Raw genomic sequence first — 24,577 nt, 5'->3', positions numbered from 1 at the left:
GCCAAAGAATGAGGTGAAAGCTATTAGTATATCTGCAGTTAAAAAAAAAAGTTTGGATAAGTTCCTAGAGGAAAAGTCCATTAACAATTATTCAGGCAGAGTTGCAGAAATCCACTTCTTATTCTTGGGATAAGTAGCTTGGAATCTATCTGCTCCTTGGGATCCTGCCAGGTACTTGTGACATGGCTTAGCCACTGTTGGAAACAGGATACTAGACTTCATGGATCCTTGATTTGATCCAGTATGGCAAGCCTTATGTTATGTTCATCTAACTCTGGTTTATTTGTATGTTTAGCTTTTCTTGACATGCTTAATTGCTATAATTATGTGGACTTTCTAATTTGCCTTTTTCTTTATTAATTCTATCAGAATTCTGCTGCTTAGTTATTAACCAGGCATTGAGTTTATGATAATATAACTCCTGTCTTAATATCCCTACATTGGCTGGCAATTCAGACAAGCCAAAAATATATAAAACACTGACATTAATACATTCGAAATAGCAGAAGCATGACCTAGTGGCATAACAGTTCATAGTATTAGCTAAGGGGTAAACTGCATGGCGTGGTAGTTATGACCCTAACAGTATTGTATAATTGGAATGGGTTTCCAAGAATCATTGGAGTAACCTGCACACAGCGGCAGTTATGACCAAAACAGCAGTGAAAAACTGATGAGAAGTCACTGGAGTAGTCTACATGAAGCGGTGGTTACAACCTTAACAGCATTGGTATGGGCACATTGCATTTCCAAGAAGGCACTGAAGAAACCTGTATGGCATGACCCTAGTTAAAACCAAAACTTAAAAAGAATCATGGTGTGGACAATGCAAATTTTGGGAGCTGTGTTGATTAGAAAATTTGCTAACAAGACACTGAGGGGACCTAGGTGATGGATTTAGTGTTGGTCTTTAAAGAATCATAGAGGAAAATATTTCCTTCTAGGGCATATACAGATCTACAGGGAGAAGCTGTTTTTCATCTGGTGGCTCTGGGACCACTGTCAGAGACAGGATGCTGGACTAGATGGACCATTGGTCTGACTCAGCATGGCTGTTCTTATGGTCTTAAGAAGATGACAAGGCCCGAAATGGCCTAACAGTGGAGGTGGTAGATGACAGTACTTTCAGAGATTCTGGGCATGCTTGATGGGACAGATATGGAGAGCAGTGGTTGAAAATTTAGGTAAAACACATGGGGTGGGGATAGAAAATGCTGGATTCAGTATGGGAATGTATATGTTTATCTACCTAAAGTGGAAAAATCTCAACTGGGCAGACTAGATGGGCTAATATATTTTTTTCTGCCATCTTGTACTATGTTTCTATATCTACAAATTCAGGTCTTTAACTCTCATTTTATAGAACCTTTGGTAAGAACTTTGCACCATTTTGATAGCCTTTTCTCTGGATTATCTCTACTGTATCCATAACCTTTTGGAAGTATGGCCTCCAAAATCAGTCAATACTCAAATGTGGTCTTACTTGCTATATAAATTTAAAACAATCATGGGAAGTATCATATCATATAACAGAGCCCCATATATTTCATATCATATAACAGAGCCCCATAAATTTCCAGTACTTCTATTTAGCACAACTAAAATGGCTTGCAATTGTGTGCTTTTATTATTCATGAGAAAGTTCAGTATGCAGTTACATGACATGCATATCCTCAAGAAGCACTGGCAAAATGTAAGCTGGAGCAAATCATAATCTGAAGGATTCACATTTACCATTTAGGCTCCTTTTAAATTAAGATGAATTTTGATCTTTAGTTTCTTCTGGATTTGAATTACTCCAGTGCCCCTGGTCTGGTAAAATTAAAGTGATTTGTGTACTAGAACTCACTGAGGTTAATTTTTTGCTTTTACATCTCAGCATTTTGTTGGTATATCAGATATTGATGTCAATGTATTTTAAACTTACCTTCAGTGGCAAACTGCTCTAGATGTTTTAAAGTAATTTCTTTATATTTCGAACTTTCAGCTAGACGTTCACAAATTACTGTGTCCTAGAACAGAAATGTAAAATTAAATTATAGTCTAAGTAGGCAATTAGACACAAAAAGGGTTTCTGGTGAATCAAGTCATTTGGGGTTCTGATTTACATAGCTTTTTGCTACAAAGACAGAATGAGCGTTAATAAAACCCCTTGGTGATGAGACTTTCATGAAGCCTATATGAGACTACTCTGACTTAAAGCTCAAATCTACTTGGTATACCAGTTAAAGTTCACTTTTTCTATTTTACATGCTCAGTTCAGAATGATTATTTCAGAAGCAGATATCATTAGACAATGGCATTTCTCTATGTCTGACCAGGTCCATTCCTGAAAATATTTCACAGCTTTACATTTCATTGCAGTTTATTTTACTGTATGGCCACTCCTCTTTGTTAACCCACTTCATTACTCCATATGCTTAAGTGCTTTACATTGTATACAGCAACCAAAACAGTCAATGTAAATAAGTTATTTGCAAGCACAGAGTAACTGTCTCCGATGATGCTAGTGACTATACGTCTTGCCTGATAATATAACAGCAACTGGGATACAACAGATGGTTATAAAATCATGAGTGGTGAGAAACAAGGTATTAGGGAATGGTTATTTACCCTTAGTACTAGGATTATGGGGCCTGCTATGAAACTACCGTAACTGGCAGCAGATTTATTTTTCAGTCAATACACAAACTATGGAATTTGTTACTGGAGAATATAGTTGAGGCTATTAGTATAGTTGGATTTAAAAAAAAATGAATAATTTTCTGGAGGGCAGGTTCCTTATCACTTATTAGACAGGTTGACTTGGAGATTGCCACATTTTGTTGCTGAGTGCACACAGTATAGAAAGGATCCCACATTGGGATCTGTTGAGTACTTCCAAACAAACCAGAATGGGTACTGCCAAGAGACCAGATGTCAGGTTCAATGAAACACTGGTCTGACCCAGCATGGAATTTCTTAACTGAGTCAGTCTCTAAGTTGGTGGTCCTTAACCCTTCATATCCAATTAGTTATAACGATGTTGAATCTAACCTCTGAATAAAAGCCATGACTACAACTCAATCTTAAATATTTGCATTTCGCCAAAGAAAGCCTCCTTCTGGAGCTCATAGGATGAAATATATACAGGCAATATATCACTTGGGAAGTTCTTTTTAATCAGGCCACTCATACTCAATACAATTGGGACTATTTTTGTATCTTTCTGCCATATTTTCTTGTATGTCTTGAGAATCTTCTGCCTCTTCATACAATCCACAGAATAGTAACTGATACTTCTATCAGCAATGCCATTTTTGTGCTGTACCACAGTGTCTAGTTTTCTTGCATCAAGCTTTTTATTAGTTGGAATTAGAATATCCCAGGTGATCAAAATTCTTCATTCTCTACAATTCTTTCAGGGCCATGATCCCAGTGCTTTTCTGATATAATGATGTTATTGCATTTACACAGTTTCCAATGGATGAGCTGTATCACCTTATTGTGCCTTTCTGTATACAGGCCTTCTGATATCAGCATATTACACCCATCACGGTTCTAAGAGTAATATGAATTAGCTTAAAATTGTGTCTTTGATTTTTTTGCTTTTGCTGGTTTTTTTATGATTTAAGATTTATTTATTTAACGGTTTTTATATACCGGTATTCATAGGGACATCATACCGGCTTACATAAGAACAGAAGGTCTGAAATTACATAATAACAGGGAAAAGGAACTGGGGGGGAGATAACTTAAGAGCAGCATAGAATGAGAGGTAAACAACAAGAGTACAACTTTGAGAAATCTTAACATGGGTGGGAAGTATCATACAGTAGCAGTGTATGGGCGGTCATTGTGAGAGGAGGAACTATTCTGGGAAAGCACATTTAAATAACCAGGTTTTTAATTTATTGTTATTATTTATTATTATTTGTTTAATTTATTGTTATTAAATGTTATTATTCAAGATAATTGAATAATAACATTTAGAGCCTGATTTGTCAAGGATTTTCCCATAGACACAAGAGAAAAAAATGCCTTAGTGAATCAGGCCCATAGAGTAAAAAAGTGGGTTTTTTTAGTGCGTCACTCATTATCATAAAGACCAAACTGGCTCATCTAGTCTGCTGATTGACATTCGTCCACTTTTGAGTAGATGCCTATATAAATTTCCAAATGCACCTCAATACCAACTTCACCCTCGTCCATATCTTCTACCTAACCTTGCAACCTTCTTCCAATTATTCTATCCCAAACATGCCTAGGATGTGTTACAGTGATGGCTTACCCAAGTGCTTTCTTGAAGGTTTTATGTAATCGTATCACTGTTGCTCCATGAGTTGTAATTGCCGCTCTATGCTGGTTACTTCAGTGCTTCACTAGGGATCCTCTCTGTTTATCCCACACTTTTTTAAAATTGCATTACCATATTTGACTCCTTCACCTCCTCCAGGAGGGTATTTCAGCCATCTGCCCTTTCCTTATAAAAATATTTTATGACAGTACAATGTACAAGAAAAAAGGTTTCCTTCTTGTACATTATTAATACCTTTCAGGTATTTAAACATCTCTATCATATCCCCTGTCTCTCCTCTAGGGTATACATACAGTATTTAGATCATTCAGTCTCATTTCATATTTATTTATTTATTTATTTAAAGGGTTTTTTTATATACCGCCACTCATCAGAGATATCGCGTCGGTGTACAGAGAACAGGAACATACGCCAGAGCGTTATACATTTAACATAGGTTAATATATGAATTCTTAAACATGAAACAAGTAAAAATAAGTAAATCGAAACATATCAATTAGATGCAACTTAACTGAGTTAAACATAGTTTAAAGAATAATATAGGGAGCCTAGGAATACTAGGTATGAATTTCGGGAAGGATAAAAAAGAATGGAATTATAAGTTAGAGATGGCAAATAGGGGGAGAGATGGCAAGTCCATGTAGGAGCGGTTAAATAGAGGGTATTGAATGTATTAAGCAGTTATAAGGAGCAAAACAGAATTGGTGCATAACGAAGATGTATTGGGTAGATAAAGGAAGGGCATATATAGGGAGTAGAAACGCATATGAATATCATGTATAAGCATAAGTGAATAACCATGTCTTGAGTTTTTGCTTGAAAATCTTGGGAGACAACTCAAGGCGTAGTTCAGTGGGCATAGTATTCCATAACAAAGGGCCAGCAAAGGAAAACACTCGTGCTTTGGTGGATGCATGGTTATATAGTTTGGGCGAGGGGGTCTGTAAGGTGGCGAGGTATGGATTTCTGGTTGGTTTATTAGATGTTTGAAGTTATGCTTTTGATACAGACCCCATACACCCTTTTCGTTGCCTCTCTGGACTACCTCCAGCCCACTGTATATCCTTTATGAGATATAGCCTCCAGAAAAGAACACAGAATTCTAGGGGAGACCTCACCAACAACTAATCACATAGAACTGAACTAAGACTATCTAAAAGGGCAGGGTGTCATATCTCTTTTGGCTTAATATGAGATTAAAGACTGTGACAAGAGAATTAGAACTAGGGATAACTGCATGGAGTAGCAGTTGCTACCCTTAAAAGAAACATGGAGTTAACCTGCATGGCAGATACTACTATAAGAAGCTTGCTGCACAGTCTGGATGGACCATTTGTTTCTTTTCTGCCATCATTACTATATTACTATGTTATGTTAGAACTGTATAATTACTGACCAAAAGGTCAGGAAAAAACAAGAAACATGCTCAGAAATGATCGTTGTAATCAGAAAACAATTATTTTATTATACAAGAACAGGCAATTAATTTCAACCTATTCACTCTAGTTCACAGGACAGTAAGTGTTTTAAAAAATGCTATGGCTTCCAGGAAGTTGGAGTCTGGAAAAAAAATATCTAGATTCCTCTTCCTCCCTCTTCACTTATGCACATTCTCCCCAAGTTCATTTACACAGAAACATAAAACATAAAATATGATGGCAGATAAGGATCATAAAGCCCATCTAGTCTGCCTAATTTCATACCTGGTGCAATATCATAGATGCTCACTGTTTTCTGGCTTTCTTCTCACTTCTTCGTACCTAGGGATCCACTGTGCTTATCTCAATCTTTCTTGAATTCCATTAATATTTTTATTATGGCCACCACTTCTGGAAGGCCATTCCATCCTTTCTGTGAAGAAATATTTTCTGATTTTGCTCCTGAGTTTACCCTCCTTGCAGCTACTTGCTTCTGGTGCATTATTTATAAATATCTTTCAAGATTCTGAATGCATCTATGAATATCCCCTCCCCCACCATCTTACCTCTTCTCTATACTATACATTCTTCAGTTTGTCATATGGGTTTTGTGCAAACCTAGTACCATTTTGGTAGCCTCTTTCTGGACCACCTTCACTCTTTCCATATCCTTTTGGAGATATGTCCTCCAGAACTGGAAATAAATATTTGAGGTGAGGCTTCACCAACCACCTACACATTGACATTATTCCCTTCTTTTTCTACTGGTTATGCCTCTTTCCATGCACCCTAGCATCCCTCTAAGTTTTGGCCAGTGACTTATCACAGTTTCACTTCCTTGAGATGACCAGACATGAGCTCAATAAGGTTGCTCTCTGGACTGGTGCACATCAGTATTTCAACCTCGTATGTATCATATGGACCCATTTCCAATTATCTGTGGTCTTTCTCCAGCCTTTTCTTCAGCAAACACTGACCAAAATTATTTAACATTCCTGCTTTTCCCTTGTTGCCCTCCACACATTCCTCTTTTCTTTTCTCAGTCCTACAAATCCAAGCTCTGCATGTCCCCTTTTCAGGGACATACCTTAAAGTCTAACTTTGCTTTAACACCTTAGTTACCTTTTTTTCCCACTCATGCCTTTGCCATCCTATCTTCCCTGCTTCTTTTGGCTATTCAGGATATTTTTTCTACTCTTCTTTTGCTGAGATCCCTTGTATCTTTTGAATACTAATCTGGTTTGCACTTAACTTTTCCAGCCACCTCCTTTGAAAACCATACTGGCCTCCTTTTCCTTTTTCCAAACAAAGATTTCTAGCCCTTGGTATAACCTATTGTTCCTCTACATCACAAAAATGTTCCCACCTTGACAATGGGGGTTATTTTGTGAGTCTATCGCACGCGAAAAGTCCCTTTTTGCGTGCGATAGGTTGCCGGAGTTAGGGCCGGAAGGGAAGGAGTCTGGGCAGCATCAGGGCCAGAAGGGGAGGAGTCGGGGCGGCGAGGAGGCGACGCAGCAGTAACTTTGCTGGCGGCGATAAGGTAAGACCCGTTATTGCCGTCAGTAGCGCGCCCAATAGCACCACCTTTTACGGTGGCGCTATTGGGTGCGAAAGCCAGCAGTGATAACACTGCAGTGGTGCGATCGCTGCTGGCTTTCGCAGGCCCGCCCCCTCTTCGCTCCTTGTTACCGTGGGATTCACTAAGCTGTGCGACATTGGAAAATCCAGGCCAATGTCGCATTAAGTTACTCCTCCAGTTTGACAAATTCGATACACTTGAAATTCAAGACACTGACCTTTGTGTGGCCTTCTCTGCCTTTGCTCCTATATTAAATCATACTGTCTAATGGACACTAGCACGCACATAACTACCTACTGAGATAACAAATACTTTCCCCAACTGTAAGTACAAGCTCTATTACTGCCCCGTCTTCCATTATCATTTGTCCAAATTTAGCCCCTTGAAGGGAGTCCAAAATCTCTCTACATCCTATTCTGCAAATGAAATGTTCCAAACAATAGATTTCATTTTTCCAGCAGTAATATCTCTCCTTTCATTGCAGTCTTATGTGTGTCAGCTCTTCCATCTGTGCTGGAGGGCTGTAGATTAAACCCATGTAAATATAAGTGTCATCTCTCTTTACAAGATGGCCTGCAGCCAATGTTCCCTCTAATTTTTTGTGGACTGTGTAGACACGTAGTATACAAATGTGTGTGCAGTTTTCCCCTGTGCTTATTTCATGATCTGTGCATGCGAACACTCGTAAATCTTATAATGGCTAGGGAGGGGATCTGCATGTAATATTTATGTTATAACGGTCAGGGAATTGAGAGGAATTATATGGGATCATAATGTTATATATTTTTTAAATTTATTATGTTTTTTTGTTTTATGTGATGATTTTTTATTCTATCAATCGTTTTAAAGATTGCATGAAGGTGCTTAATAAGTGTAAAAAAATGAAATAACTTGCCCACAGTGCCTCATTTCCCCATATCCTCAGCATTTTAACAGCGCTAATCTCTTTTAAAGTGCTAGTTCTCCCAATTTCTGTCTTTTCTAATCTTTCTGGACAGATCATAGCCTGGTATGCCTATCTCCCTGTCATAAGGCCAGAAGAGTCCTGTCTCGATGATGGCAACAATATCTAAGTCTGTTTTAACCCCTAGGGCTGGCAAGTGTGGAAGTTTATTACCAAAACTATAAGTATTTGTATGCAAGGCCTTTCAGATATTTCCTCTTGTCTCGTTTTACCTGCTTAGATAGTCTTAACCAATCCTCAGTTTGTTTGTTTTTTTTCTCCACTAAGTTCATTTGTTTGTCAGGGTGGTAATTTATTTATTTATTTATTTATTGGTTTTTATATACCGCCGTTCATCCTAGGATATCGCGTCGGTTTACAGGAAAACAAAACAAAACGTCAGAGCGTTGTACATAGAACAAGGTAGTAATAATTATGAACTAGTATATAGATAACTAAGGGAAGAAGTAACGTTGAACATATAACAAGTTAATAATTATGAACTAATACATAAATAACTAACAGTGAGAATAGCTAAGTAATTTAAACGGCAAAAACTTAAAGTAAAGGGAAAGGGGGGGTAGGGGAGGGGGGGAGGACGAGAGGATTGGACGTGCCGGGGTATTTAGAGATGTTGCATCATGGAGGAGGGAGAACGTGATTCAATTGGCTTCCATCTGCCACCAGCTCATCTAGTTTAAACACCCCTGTATGATATGAATCTCTCATCAGGGATCCTTCAGAGGTAGAAATGTCTGTGGCTGGCAAGCAGCACCTCCACAGTCAGCAATTCATTTAGCAATGTTTCTTGCAAGCTAGAAACATCTTTTGGCTGAGACCAGTTGTAAGGAGTGAGCCACGAGCAGCAGCAGTCCTTTTGCCAGAGAGCGAGAACTTGCACAATAAATCTTTAATAGACCAACAAGACAGTTTGTAACAAGAAGAATGCTTACAGCTCCTTTGCAGTACAATCTCAATTTTCCCGCAGCATCACGGACAATCACAGACATTCTTTTCCTATTGCTGAAAGAGAAAAAAAGAAATGCAGCATTTTGCTTAGATTCAGCCAATACTGGCTGACTCTTCTTTCAAAGATAACTTACATACAAATTTCAAAGTTTCTACAATGATTTAATGAAATCTTTCAAGTTCTAGTGCTCACAACGAGGAATGAATACACGCAGGCATTTTAAAATTTATATAATTTTTCAAATTTTTAAAGACATTAAATTATTTTTTTTAAACCGAGTTTCAGTCAGGTAGCAGGAGAATAATCAGCTGTAGCGTAGCACAAAAATGTTTGTATTAACCTGTAAAGTTTGTAAAATAATAGAAACTGTCCCTACTTTCCAGACCTGTATGCTGTTTTTGATGAAAGGTGGGAAATATGCAAATTCTTAGATAAACTGAAGAGGAAGGATGAAAGCAGAAAAATAAGGTGAAGGTTTTCAGAATATAAATGGCTCTGCTGATTGATCACTTTCCCAGTTAATCATTCTTTAGTCCAAATAGGTTAGAAGATGTGGAACTAGGCTGCAAAGGGTATTCATTAAGAAAAGGAGTGGGCTTATTACTACTGCACTTATGACAACTTGATATTCACAGAAAGAAACAAGCATTACTGGGTAAACTAATATTCACCTGTGTGCTATAAGTAAAATAAATGTTAAGTTTCTTTATAGAGAGAATGCATTATAGTGGCCTATTAGATGAAAGTTTTATTTGTGCTGACTATGAGTGAGGGGAGGTATTTATGTGACTTACAATTTGGGAAGTCAAGCATGAAATGACATAGCCCTCATCTCACAACTGAGTGATGAGAATAAACCCTACATTTACAGGGTAATTCTCAAACCTATTTTACATGAGAAAAGAGCTATTCACCTACACAGGGAAAGTAATTTTCAAAAGACTTCTGCAGGCAAAGCAGCGCTTTACCCGCAGAAACAGCCTTTTAAAAAACTGCTTAAAATTGCATGGGCACGTACAGGAGAGGCATTTCAAGAGAGCAGAGTCTGGATGGCTTGGGATGTAAATGCAAAAAAAAAAAAGATATGCACGTAGATTCTCTTGGCAAAAGTACAGGTGCCAAACATCAGGTGTAATTGTGTGCACGTAGCTTTGTTGGGATTTTCAAAGCAGATTTATGTAACTCATTGTGGCAGATCCCTGGTCCGCCATCAGATGGCCCTTGATTCTTTTACAAGAAATAACAGCTCTGTGAGACTTCCATTCCTTTTTAGCCTTTCCCAACCTGGAGGGATGTGATTGGTTGTCTCAGGGTACTTAGTGATGTGATCAGTAAGTTTAGGGTGGTCATCTTCATTTAGCCCTTGGAGAGACAAGTAGCTCCTTTCTGTTCCCCTGCTATGTTGGGCCCCCTAGTCTAATGTAAGGATTTTTCTTTTTTTTAAGAGGAGGTTCCCCCTCAGTACATTCCCTGCCTGAGAGGTCCTGCCTCTTTTTTGGATATGAGAGAGATTTTTGCCAGATTCCTTTTGGACCTTCAATCTGGGGAAAACCTTGGGGCACACCCAATCCTGGGATCAAGGGCTGAAGACCTGTGAGCCATCCCTTTACTCCCTAGGGGAGGCAAGTACCAGTGACAGCACTACTCAGCATGAGATTTTTGATGGCTAGAATTTATCCTGTTTTTGAGATTGAGGCTGTTATTTAAACCTTGAATCCTTTTGGAGAAGGCAATGCCTTAGATCCAAAGGTTAAGGGCTGGAAACCTGTGAGCTTTTTCCTACTCCCTAGAAGAGGCAAGCACCAGTGACAGCATAACATCAGTCACAGAGATTTTTGGAAAAAGTAAGAAGGTATTCCCATTTTGTTGGTGGGGAGGTTTTTTGATGCACTCCCTCCTTACTGGGAAAAACAGGGCTGGGACAGCCAGTTTCCCATTCCTTCAGAGAAGTCACAGACCACTGAAATTCAGGAAGAAGGACCAAGATCATGGAGACCCTCCACAGGATCTCCACCCACATGACCAGGACACAGGCTGGGCGACCGCGATTGAACAATGGGACTCAGGCAGGATTTTTCTGGTTCTGGGATTCCCCCACAAGTAAGGTTTCCCTGGCCCCTGGGACAGCTTTATCCACTTAAAGCAAAAGTGCTAAACTCACCCCACAAACCTGAGAGAAAGGACACATATCCAGGGGAAGATTAACAGCTGTAAGTCAGACAGGTGTAATCCCATACATTTGGATACAACTGGACCATGATTTAAGTTTAAAGAATCAGTAAACTTTTGTTTTGAACACCCAGTACCGTGTGTCCCAGGAACAGCATTACAGTTACTAAGGAAGAAGGAGCTAGAAACAAACCACAACCTGGGCCATAAGCTTAAGCTTTTCCCCTCAAAAAGGACCCACCCTTTGGGACAAGAGAGAGGGGAGAAGTGCTAGACGGAGAAGCCCCAGAAATAGAAAATTAGTTTGTGTGCCCTTGGGAAACAGCATCCACCCCAACAAAGGGTTACATCTGTTTAAAAAAAAAAAAAGATTTAAATTACGCTCATATACTATATGTCGGCTAACTAATGTGTGATGTTAGAAATTGACCTTAAAAAGGGCGCTGGAAATTGCTGTCCCCCCTGCCCTCACTATGGGTAAAACTAGCCGTGCTGTTCAAAGCATGGGCACTTTCACTTGTGACAACCTCCCCCCCCCAAAAAAAACAAAACCAACCCAGTTAGGTTAAGGGAAGGAAAAGTACATGCAGGGTTTTCAATCTCAAAGCCCTGCACACCTAGTTTCTCTGCAGGTTCTGCCTGCTGTGCATTGCAGGCCCAGTTTTCGAAGGGAAATCTTAGAGCGATCACCTTTAAAACTTAGCTTGCAATCTCGCGGGGTACAATGTGTATCCCTAGACTTGCAGCCATTCTGAAAGTTGCCCTGGTAATGGCAAACCTGCCGTGTAGGACATTTAGCCACAAAGAATTGTTAACATATGTGCTTCAAATGGTTTTGATTTGGCCGCCCTTAGCTTGCCTCTGAAGTCAACAGCCACTGAGAGGGCAGTGGACTCCACGATAAGGAATACACATCTAACTGATCAATCGCAGGTTTCACCTTTAGATTCTCATTCTACAGCACCTAAAATTCTAGATGCAAAACAAAATAGCATTTCATATAATATTTCATGACAAGAATACATTTATTTAATGGCTGCTCATATAAAGGTTTTTGTTTGTTGCAACACACACAAACAAATAAATAGGACACTACCTACCCAGATAAAGACATTAGCCAGGGCTATGGCATAACAAGCATGCTAAAGAGAATGGAAAGAGCCAGAACAAATCAGAACAGAAGGATAAAGAGCCAAATAAAGGTAGCAAAAGCAACAATAAACAATCTTTACTTAAGCAGAGTATAACACCGTAAAACGAATGCTAGAAATAAATTGTAAAATAAAAAATGCTAAGTAAATAAGTAAACTTTAAAAGATCCCAACACTGCCATGTTTTAGTGATGCATCTAGTTCGGGGGGGGGGGGGGGGAGATAGGAAAACGGCCAGAGAAAACAAATATCTATGAATGTTCATTCATATGTAGATTGGGCACTTCCCAAATAAAACCAGCACGGATATGGTTCATATTCTGCCACTGAGGTTCATATTCTGCCACTGAGGATGACAAACTTTTGAAAACGTAGGGGCCTGTACCAGGTGAATCATAGTGCGATAGAGTTAAAAAAAAATAAAATTGTGTACCCCCACTGGCAGTACACAGATGTGAGAGTGGTTTGTTTGTTTTTTTATAGCGGTTATATATATTGCATCTGATCTAGAGTACAGACTTTTTCTTTTTTGGAGTTAGTACACACTAAATCACTTTTCCATACACTAACAGGTTTTAATGTGTACATATACCATTGTATTGCATATGAAAATCTGTTAGTGCATGCTATAGTGGATTAATGCACGGTAATTCCTTTTAACACACAGCCTAAATTTTCAGAGCACATAACACAGTACGCACCAAAGCCGACCACAATATTAGGAAACAAAACAGGAGTAAATAGCCTTTCTATAAAAGTTTTAAACTATTAGATTCAACCAAGTCCCTAATTTCAAATATTACCTCAATCCATTTGCTGGTTTTGTCTGTTTATACTAGGTCAAAGACAGACGACAGTAATGAACTCCCCATAAGGCATTCTTTGCTATACGTCATACTAGGACACCTAAAAATGGGCCAGTGTAACTATGTTTGATAAATAGAAAATCATAAGCCATTATAAATCAAATGTGAGAGGCATCGCTATGAAGACTGTGCCAAAAGTAAAAACTAATGGTATAAAGGAAATGCAAAAATCAAATAAGCGTGCAGCAGATACTTTTTAGGTCTATCTTTAAACTAACTTCTCAAAAAACTCCTTTAGAAACACTGGAAGGTTTTTAGCAAATATCAAATCCTTTATTCCAAGTATGCAAGCAGTAATGAAACATAGCAATCAGTCCCCAGACACGGTCCATGTTTTGCCCGAAGGCAGCATCGGTAGGGACAATTGAAACTACAACAATCAAAGAGACAGTAGATAAAATTAGAATCTCTTAATAATACATAGTCTCAAAGACAGAACATATGAAGCCACATCTAGCCAAAAGAACTCTGCAGTATCTACAGCAAGCCATAAATAATGAATAATGGAAAATTAACAAAAGGAGATAACCTACATACAAAATCATATAGATTTAAATATATAATATTTGTAAAATGTATGAAGCAATTATAAATTAAACATAATTAGAATTACTCAAAGCTTAGGACAGAAAATTATGCAAAAGAGCCACTAACCATTTCAGCATTGAAACATTAAAACCTGTCAGCAATGTCCCTCTGCTGTCTACATAGGACAAACAAATCAATCTCTAAGGAAAAGAATACATGGACAGAAGTCTGACATTAGAAATAACAACATCCAGAAACCAATAGGAGAACATTTCAACCTTCCAGGACATTCTCTATCTGAACTTAAGGTTGCCATGCTCCTACATAAGAACTTCAAAGGAACACTCCAGCGTCAAACTGCTGAATTGGAATTTATGAAAAAACTTAACACCATCACTCTAGGTCTGAACAGAGACAATGGTTTCATGACTCACTACAACTATCTATGAACTTAACTGTTATCTGATCATTCTGTCTCTTCACACTTACCTCAGTTGTTAGTAGGCTATACTATAATGCTAATGATACTCTCTCCACCCCATGTCTTGCCCAATCCAATGTCTTCTCTTTGTTCTGCATATATTTTGCCCACTTTCTGTACATCACTTCATGCATCTGATGAAGTAGACACTGCCCTCAAAAGCTCATCCTTCAATAAATTGGTTAGTCTATAAGGTGCCATCAGACTCCTGCCATTTTTTGCTACACCAGACTAACATGACTATCCCTCTGAAGATTTTTCTCCTCAAAAGATTTATTTTGTCAGACCATCAATGGAGATTCTGTCTAATTGAATCTGGAAGGGGAAGCTGAAATTTGTAATCTTGTTGCTGAGGCCTCCAACATGTTACTAAAGCACTTTGAAGAGATCTCATGTGGGCCCTTTCTTAGGGTGCCAAATCTATAGCTGTTTCCATTGTGTCCAATGGTTACAGATAGTTCCATACACTTGGGACATTTAAATCTATGAACTTTTCACTTGAGCAATAACTTTTATATTCCCTTCTCAGTAAAGTCCACCTTTCCTTCTAAGGTACTGAAATGTGCTCCTAAGAATTCTACCATTTGAGATGGCTGAAGATTGCTCTTTGTATAATTATCCAACCTGGTTTCTCTAATACCTCCATCACTCTGGCCATTACCCTGATATCAACCTGATGAGAGCTTGCTCTGATCAATCAATCATCCAGGTACGGATGAACCAAAATTCCTTCTTTCCTTATGTAAGCTGCCACTATAAGCTTAACCTTGGTGAAGGTTCTTGGGTCTGTTGCTAAGGTAACTTACAAAGATGAATTTTGGACCACGAATCCACTACCTAATATCTGAGCCAGAGATGTCTCCTTGCACTTAGTGATAAGGTAAGAGACCTTGATGAAAGCCTTATTAGATCATACAGATCATCTGCTAGATAAGCTGTGGCTGATTCCAGCCTTGTAGTCTCATCCCCTTCTGACGGCAGCTGTATCCAGCAAAGGGCTCTAGATACAAAACTTAAACACACAGCCCCTTGTACAATGGAGATTACCGATAAAACAATGTTTTAAAATATGCTCAACTTTCTTGCCCTATGAATTCTTTAATGAAGCACCCCCTTTCTACTGGGATGGTTGTTCTTCTGGTTACTACCAAAACCATAGCGTCCACTCTTGGAATCTGAAACAAACGCCCTTGAACATCTAATAGGAGTGGATATAACTTGGAGAAATATTTTATGCACTTCAAGCCAAAATCCAGGGTCTCCCACTACCATTTTCTCAAGTTCTGAATGGAGGGGAAAATCCAAGCATTGCTTTCTTACACCTTTAATTATGGAGTCCCAATCTGGAGTTTCCTCTGATTTAATGTTCTGAACTGACCTGTGAAATTATGAAACAGATACATTACAGAATCCTCAACTCCATCAGAAAACACTTCCCCTTCCTCAAGGGATTCATAGTCATATGGAGAATCTACAGGATGAAAAGGAATTTGTAAATCAGGTCTACACCTTGCCTTTTTTGTATGCATAGCTGAAAGGAAGGGCATGGGCTGAGACTGACGTGTCTTTAAACAAGAATCTTCCTCCAATTCTCTATGCCTTTAAAATGCAGAGAAAGCTGCTACATAAGTACTAGGACCTGTTAGTGCAAGTGTAAGATAATGTTTTTAAATTTAAATATATTTTCTCTGTGGCGAGGTTGAAATAGATGGATTTCAAAATTGCAGCCGTGGGTGTTTCATGTGCCAAACTCATTCCTTCCTCCAGGCTTGAAAAAGATATTAACAAGCTCTTTAGTTGCAGAATGTGCTTCCATCTCACCTTTCTTTGAATTGTGTGACAAGTTGGTCTTTTCACTTAACCTAATTTTACCTTGCATATATCTGGATCAGACTGTGCTGCTGACGCTTTACGTTTTCTGCCACAAGCCCCACAGCGATGATTCTTATCAGACATTGCAGTTTGCCAACAGTCTGCTTCCTTCCTGCTTTAAGTGCTCTGTACTGCTGTACGTGTGTAAACTGACCTCAACAGAAAAGTTTCTTGGTTCCTTAGCTTACTGGAGGTTTCAATGAGGCTAAGTTTTGTTGTTTTTTTTAAACTGTCTTCAGACAAAGCAATGGCAAGATTCAGATGAGAGTTAAGTATGCACACACAGCATATACTGTAATGGCAAGATCAGCATTATATTTTTGTAGCTGCTGTACTGAAACTTCTGCTATGAAGAAGGGAGTAGTAATGGGAAAGGCTTATTTCACTAACCCTTAGGTTGGATCATGGGGTTTTATTTATTTTTTTATTAAAATCAAACATCTATCAATATTAATCAGAATTTCTGTTATACCATCGGAAAGTCCTCTCATCAGCTAGAGGCAGAAAATACTGGTTCACTAGGTTCCGCACATAGATGTAGTAGTAGTAGTAGTAGTAGTAGTAGTAGTAATAGTAGTAGTAGTAATGTTATTTAAAAAAAAAAAAAAAGAAGAAGAAAAAGGGAACTCTGCATTCATCAGTTGGGAAAGGGACAAAACCCAGCATTCTGGACTGTGCAACATAAAGACAAGGAATGCTAGATTAATAAAACAACTTTTCTTTACTTAGTTCTTTTTATTTTACTACTTAACTAGCATGCTTCCTAACAAAACATTGATTTATTTGCAGCAATACATTTTAGATCTAACTGATCCATTGCTCTCCTTTTTCTGTATGTATGCAAGATACAGATAAAGAGATACAGACACATACACACACTGAAAAAAAATCATTGTCAAAACAATTGTCAATCAAAACAATTCATCATTGAAATTTTTAACACTCAGCCACTTTGAAAAGTCAAATGTTTAAGAGAAATTTAAAAATAAATAATAAAGTACTTTTGTATAGTGCCTAGCCATTTATATTACAATATCTTAGTAATCGTTTGCCTCACAACTAATTTATATTCAACAACAATCCTGCAATGGTAAGAAATAACTGGCATGCAGGATAACCTGAGTTTCTAAAAATCTTTCCAGTGAATTTTAAAAGCCCTACGTGCGGCAAAGCCGGGAGATATGCACACACATCAGCCCAGTGCACGCCACATGGATTTTAAGAGGCACCTGGGTACCCGTGTATCTCCCGGTATGCGAGTAAATATTTTTTCATAATAGTGGTGGGGCATGGGCGTTCCAGGAAATATGAATTAAACCTGCGCATATTTATGCACATCAGTACATGCCAAGATCTCTATCCGCGTAACTTTACTTCTGCTCTAGACAGCATGTAAGTCATGAAACAAAAAAAAAAAAGGCTATTCATTAGGGTTTTAAGGGTTGGCCGTGAGCTGAGCCTCCGGCGAGGGTACAGTCAAGGGTAGAGGCAGTAGTGGTGCCAATTGCTTCCCAAAGACTATTTGGAAGGGAGATGCACCCATCGTGGATTGGACATGCTGGTTATGGGAGAATTCTGCCCAAGGCAATAGAGCTACCCAGTCATCCTGTCTGTCTCCAACAAAAGAGCAAAGGAATCCCTTTAAGGCAGTGTTTCCCAACCCTCTCCTGGAGGCACACCTAACCAGTCGGGTTTTCAGGTTTGCCACAATGAATATGCATGAAATAGATTTGCATACCCTGGGTCTCCAACATATGCAAATCTATATCATGCATATTCATTGTGGCAAACCTGAAAACCCGACTGGTTAGGTGTGCCTCCAGGAGAGGGTTGGGAAACACTGCTTTAAGGCACGGTTGGTTCGCTCCGCCTGGTCATTTCTTTGCGGATGTGAAATCCAGTTGGATCCCAAATTTCTTGCATAGTGCCCGCCAATATTTGGCCGTGAATTGAGACCCATGGTTAGAGGCTATATGTCGCTGTAGGCCGTGCAGGCAGAAGATATGTTGGGTAAACGACTGGGTGAGCTCCAGTGCGGTGGGACATTTTGGAAGTGCCACGAAGTGGGCCATCTTCAAGAACCTATCAATGGTTACCCAGATGACTTGCTTCCCTTCGGACATTGGTAAATCTACCACGAAATCCGTGAAGATGTGGGTCCAAGGTTCCTCAGGAATAGGAAGCGGCTGTAGGAGTCCCCAAGGGCGACCAGGCAGTGGCTTCTGTCAGGCATGGGTAGGATAAGAATTGATGTACGCCCGGATGTCACGGTCCACGCGAGATCACTAGTAGTAGCGGGTTAGAATTTGCAGCAGAGAGATATCCACGGAGGGAAGCAGAGAAGACGGTCCGGTTCGAGGCTGGTGGAGGTCCAGATGAACGAAGACGGTCCAGGAGTCAGGGCAGGCAGCGACGGTGCAGCACGAGGAACCAGGCCAGAAGTCGGGGCAAGCAGAAGACAAGCAGGAGCCGGGAACATGCCAAAGGTCAGAACGAACAGCAGACAGAAGAATCAGGAAGACAGGCCGAAGTCAGAACTGAGAAGACAATCCGAGGATTGGAACCAGGAGAAGGAAGCGGTACCATGGGAGTAGAAACATGAGAACAGGAACAGCAGGAACACAGGAACACAGGAACAGGAGCTGGAACAAGCAGGAACACAGGACAGGAGTTGGAGCAAGCAGGAACGCAGCAACTAGATTCTCCAAAGAGCTGACCTGTTGCCAAGGCAAGGAATGGGTGCCAGGAGTGGGCTTAAATAGCCCCAGTTGATGACGTCCTCGTTGGGGGCCGGGCTGAAGTTTCCCAATGCGGCCCCTTTATAAGTCTGTCCTGGCCACGTGCGCTCGCACCTAAGGGGGCGGATCCCAGAAGGAAGTCGGTGGTGTCTCCCTCGTGGGGAGGATGCTGTGGCAAGGCCCCAGCGAGACCAGCCTTGGAGCACTGTGGAGAGAAGCTGAAGCCGGTATCTGCCGACACAGGTAGGGGGATCTGGCTGCAGCGACCCGCGGCCGGGATTCCCAACAGAAAGTTGATTAAAACAAATACTTTGTTTTTAACTGGATCCTAGAGAGTACACTGAACTTGCCCAAAGAATTCATGCAGAAGATTCTTGAACCTATGTTACAGATGTTTTCCTGAATCATATTCCAGTGCGCTAATCTTTAACCACACCTCTGCCTCTGCTGGCATAAAACAGTATTAACATTAGTACAATGTTTTATGTTCTGTCATTTGCTACATTAAAATTCCTTCTGAAGTGAATTCCTCCTTCAATCTTGCTGCAGGAGATACTGGACATTATCACTCCATTTTCTTCAGTGCTATTTGATAGAAGGTTACCAGGCTGCTCCAGAAGTGCTTTGAAGCAAGTCCTAAAAAGCGTTGTCAACAGATAAGAACTAATGACCTGTACTAGATGTGAACCTGCTATACTATCCACTATTCCTGGTCACCAAAATGCAATGATATGGTCAGAGTGAAACCTGATGAATATCTAGCATGCCTCTTCTAAATGGAAATTCATCAGAGGTTTGCTTCAAAAGCAGAGATGTCAAATTTCAAACAATTTAGAACTATATACGGTACTTATTTAATAAATAGAACATGCAAAATGAATACTGTACCCCCCAAAGGAATGTATACTATCACTTTAGTCCTAAACAGGGGCTAATATAATCTATTTCAGATGTACCCTAGTTCTCAACGTTACTAACATCTCCTCCTAGATGTCAAAGTAATAATACAAAAATGCTCTGTACATCCATGAGGCTTCCTAAGACAAATTATATTTGGTTGTTTCATACGGGCCCCATCAGTCCAACAAAAAATAAAACCATAACATACGCCATGTGTTAAATGGTAACTGCATTCACCTGTGCAATAGCATTTTCCTATTTCTTAGTACTACAAGCTTCTTAGATTTTTAATTGCTGGAAGTAACACTACAGGTAAACAGAAACACAGGGATGGTAACTTTCAAACCGGCGCATGGGCGCACTTTGGTGCATGTGCCCAGATACGTGACCATTTTATAACTTGCGTGCAAGTTAAATAAATTGCTGGCTGCGCGCACATGTGCACCCAAATTTATGTGGGGACACAAATCCTGATTCTACTGCGTAAGTCAGGTTATTTTATAATGGGTGCACATCCATGCCATTCCCAGATTCACAAGTTTGTCTACCAGTTCACTCACTTAAGAGCTAGATCCTCCAACCCTCCCCCCCAAACCTGGCTCGGTAGCCTGCACTTCTCCCAGTTCTTCCAGTTCCCCCAGACCCTTTAACCCAGCAGATATGGCAAATTGTTTTTATTTGTTAAGTTACACCTCTCCTTAGCAGAAGTAAAGTTACGTACAGTGGACCTGAGCACGTGCCAGGGCACATAAGTATTTAAACGCACACCCTGCCCAGATCATGCCCCTTTTTTAAATCAAGTGAGATATACACACAGCAGGAAACATGCATGCATCTGGGTGTCTTTTAAAATCTGGTGAGCGCGCATCAGCCCGACTTGTGTGCACATCTCCCGATTTTGTTGTGCACCGGGCTTTTAAAATTCATCTTTCAGTGAAGCAAATGGCACTTGGAAATACCACCTTCATGGGACTAGTTTATAAAGCAGGAAATTAGACTTATACGAGCTAATTTTAAAATGAGCGCACATGTACTCATACATGTGCATATCAGTGCATGAGTGGCGATGTGCTGCGATTTAAATTGTGCGTACACTTGCACACATTTGCTTTAAAATACACCTCCTGCGCATAAGTGTGTGCCAAATCTTAAGAGATTGCTCAAGAAAACTTACTTCGCATATCTTTTCCTAGGACTTTGCTGGATTTATGTGCTTATGTAGGGGGATTTCAAAACATGCTTGGGCAAGAGACAACCCAGTTTTTCCAATTAGTCCACCAGTTTATCCAGTTAATATCGAGATCCTTAAGATCTCTCTGGTTCTTCATCCTGCTGCCTCCCAGCTGACCCAGACCCTTCACCCTATCCTGTAAGCCCTAAAACCCGAGATCTACAGACTTGTTCTTCATCTGGAGCAGCAGTAAGGTTACACGGATAATCCAACGTGCGCCGCAGTCTCCAGTTTTAAAATATGGAGTTACACGTGTAACTGTTGGCCCCACCCAGAACACCCATGCTCTGCCCAATCCCCTTTCTCACCCTTTTATTTATGACATGTACACGGGTATATACGCACATACTTTGCGGCTTTTTAAAATCCACATTGCTCATGCATGGCCCACAGACAAGCGTTGGTGAGTATTTTTGGGTGAGCAATGCTTTTAAAATCGAACTCATAGCTTTCAATTAATATGCCCTCTGTGTGTGCAACAATTATTCATGGACAGTATCTGAGATCAATAATTATTTATTTAGATACTTTTTTATACCAATATTAGTGGTTACATGAAATTGGTTTACATCAAACTGCAGGTAGAAAGTACATAGAACACGGAAGGGGAGGGGGACTACAATTAAACTAGAAGTCAAGGGAAAGAAAAGGAGAAAACAACTAGAGAATTTAACTGGAGAGAAACAGGTTAACTTATTAAATGGCAGATTCCAAGGATACCCTTTACTGCTGCTGAGAAATAACTCGTGGCAAGCAGCAAGAGGAGTATTAGCCTAGTGGTTAGAGCAGTAGGCTAAGAAACTGTGTTCATGGCTCGCTGACACTCCTTGTGATCTTGGGCAAATTACTTCATCCTTTGTTGCCCCAGGAACAAACTTAGGGGCCTATTTACTAAAGGTTTTCTTCCAATTTGGGCCCAATTCACTAAGCAATTTTCCCATAGACACAGAGTGGAAGAAAAGCCTTAGTAAGTCAGGGCCTTTGTGTCTATGGAAAAAATACTTAGTAAATAGGACCCTAGAGAGTAAACCCCTCTGGGGACAGTGAAATGCCCACAATATCTGAATTTAACTCGTTTTGGACTATCAGTCACAAGACGTGAGCTAAATACAAATAAAAACATTTCTCCTGGAAGAGGGGCTGAAAATCTAATTTTTCTAATTCATGTAGAATTTTAAACCTTTTAGACAGTTTTATTGGTATGAATGGATACAGTAATTAAATTTGTTAAACATAGCATACTGCCATTAAATTCTATATATTTCTAGTGAAACTATCGGCCTAATTTTAAAAGGCTGGCGCGCACCAACAACAGGAGATGTACACATTTTCAAAGTGTCGCAACCATGGGCATATCTCCTGGTACACGTGGAAGAACTGGCTTTAAAAAAAGGGACGGGCCGGGAGAGGGCCAGGGGTGGGGCATGGGCGGGCCAGGATAGCGCCATTAGGCTGGCCGGCCTGCGCAACTTACTGCTGCTCTGGAGAGCAGGTAAGTTAGAAAAAAAAAAAAAAGGGTAGTTAGGGGGTTTTAGGGATCGGGGAGGATAGGGGAAAAGGCAGGCAGGGTAGAAAGGGGATTTAGGAAGTTCCCTCCCAGTTTGCTCCTTTATTGGAACGGACTGGGAGGGAACTGGGGAAAGGCCCTATCGTGTCGCTGTATGCTTCTTAGAAAATTCCCACCCCCTTTGCGCGTGCAAATCGGTACCCATGTGCACATGCGCGCACCAATATAAAATCAGCGTGTCTATGTGTGCGTGCCGGGAATCGCGCACACATGGACGCCCACCTGCCGGTTTAAAAATTCACCTTTAAATGTTGAATGCAACATGACCAATACACCTATTAGTTTATTAAAGTGTGTTTCTTGGGCAGTGAAAGGTGGTTAGAGATGTTTGGAAGGTTTTCTTTATAATAAATGCCTGTATTCATTAGGGATGTGAATCGTTTTTTGACGATTTAAAATATCGTCCGATATATTTTAAATTGTCAAAAATCGTTAGAGCCGCGATACAATAACAATTCCCCCGATTTATCGTCAAAAAATCGTAAATCGGGGGAAGGGGGAGGGGAAGGGGGAGGGCGGGAAAACTGGCACACTAAAACAACCCTAAAACCCACCCCGACCCTTTAAAATAAATCCCCCACCCTCCCGAACCCCCCAAAATGCCTTAAATTACCTGGGGTCCAGAGGAAGGGTCCCGGTGTGATCTTTTACTCTCGGACCTCGGACCTCCGTGCGTTGTAGAAACAAAATGGTGCCGGCGCTACCTTTGACCTGTCATATGACAGGCCGGCACCATTTTGTTTTTTTGTCCCCCGACGTCAGGAGCGTAGGAGATCGCTCCCGGACCCCCGCTGGACACCCAGGGACTTTTGGCCAGCTTGGGGGGCCTCCTGACCCCCACAAGACTTGCCAAAAGTCCAGCGGGGGTCCGGAATGACCTCCTGCAGTCGAATCGTGTTGACAGGTCAAACATAGCGCTGGCGCCATTTTGTTTCTACAACGCACGGAGGTCCGAGGTCCGAGAGTAAAAGATCATACCGGGACCCTTCCTCTGGACCCCAGGTAATTTAAGGCATTTTGGGGGGGTTCTGGAGGGTGGGGGATTTATTTTAAAGGGTCGGGGTGGGTTTTAGGGTTGTTTTAGTGTGCCGGTTTTCCCGCCCTCCCCCCCCCACTGGACCCCAGGTAATTTAAGGCATTTTGGGGGGGTTCGGGAGGGTGGGGGGATTTATTTTAAATGGTCGGGGTGGGTTTTAGGGATGTTTTAGTGTGCCGGTTTTCGATTTACACGATTTACACGATATTTAAAAAACCCAAACTGCGACGATCCGATTCCCTCCCCCTCCCAGCCGAAATCGATCGTTAAGATGATCGATCACATGATTCACATCTCTAGTATTCATGCATGTGGATATCTATCCAGAACTCAACAGGGAGTCTCACTGCTGTTCAGCACCACTATCTGGACAGCTCCCAGTACAAAGGTGAATTTTAAAATCCTGAAGTGTGCATTAAAGGGTCAATTTTAAGACTTGCACCCACAGGTCCATGTGCGCGGTTCCTGGCGCAAGCACATGAACATGTCTATTTTATATAGTTGGCATGCGCATATTATAAAATATGGTATCTGTACACGCACATGCGCGCCGGATTTTAACATCCATGCGTTGGGGGGGGGGGGAGAGTTTTGCAAATTACACACAACGAAGCGATTGGCCTTTTTCCCAGTTCCCTCCCAGTCTGCCCCCCAGCTCTGCCCCTCCCCTCCCTGCCCACGGCCCCCCCGTCCCGGCTCCTTTTGGAGGGCACGGCACTTCTGCGCGTAACGCAGGTTACGTGCGAGGCTGGGCTTGTTCTAAAATGCGCGCAAGGCCCGGCCACGCGAATAACCCCTGGTTTTATGCTCACAGCCCTTTTAATATCA

The 24,577-nt window shown here is 40.7% G+C and overlaps 1 protein-coding gene across 4 annotated transcripts in view; it reads right to left on the bottom strand.

The window, feature by feature from the left end:
* ATP8A1 (ATPase phospholipid transporting 8A1) overlaps positions 1-24,577 on the bottom strand; it is a 559,403-nt gene that overhangs the window by 270,533 nt on the left and 264,293 nt on the right. For all 4 annotated transcript variants that reach the window (XM_029588616.1, XM_029588605.1, XM_029588632.1 and 1 more), the window contains 2 exons: positions 9,194-9,263; positions 1,928-2,012 (listed from right to left, as the gene is read on the bottom strand). In XM_029588616.1, coding sequence (XP_029444476.1) covers positions 1,928-2,012; positions 9,194-9,263 — 155 coding nt within the window. The remainder of the gene's footprint in view (positions 1-1,927; positions 2,013-9,193; positions 9,264-24,577) is intronic.

This window comes from Rhinatrema bivittatum, chromosome 1, assembly GCF_901001135.1.
Source record: "Rhinatrema bivittatum chromosome 1, aRhiBiv1.1, whole genome shotgun sequence".
In the NCBI taxonomy this organism is placed as follows: domain Eukaryota; kingdom Metazoa; phylum Chordata; class Amphibia; order Gymnophiona; family Rhinatrematidae; genus Rhinatrema; species Rhinatrema bivittatum.
Note: the sequence above shows the minus strand (reverse complement) of the source record. Positions and strands in the feature narration are given on the sequence as shown.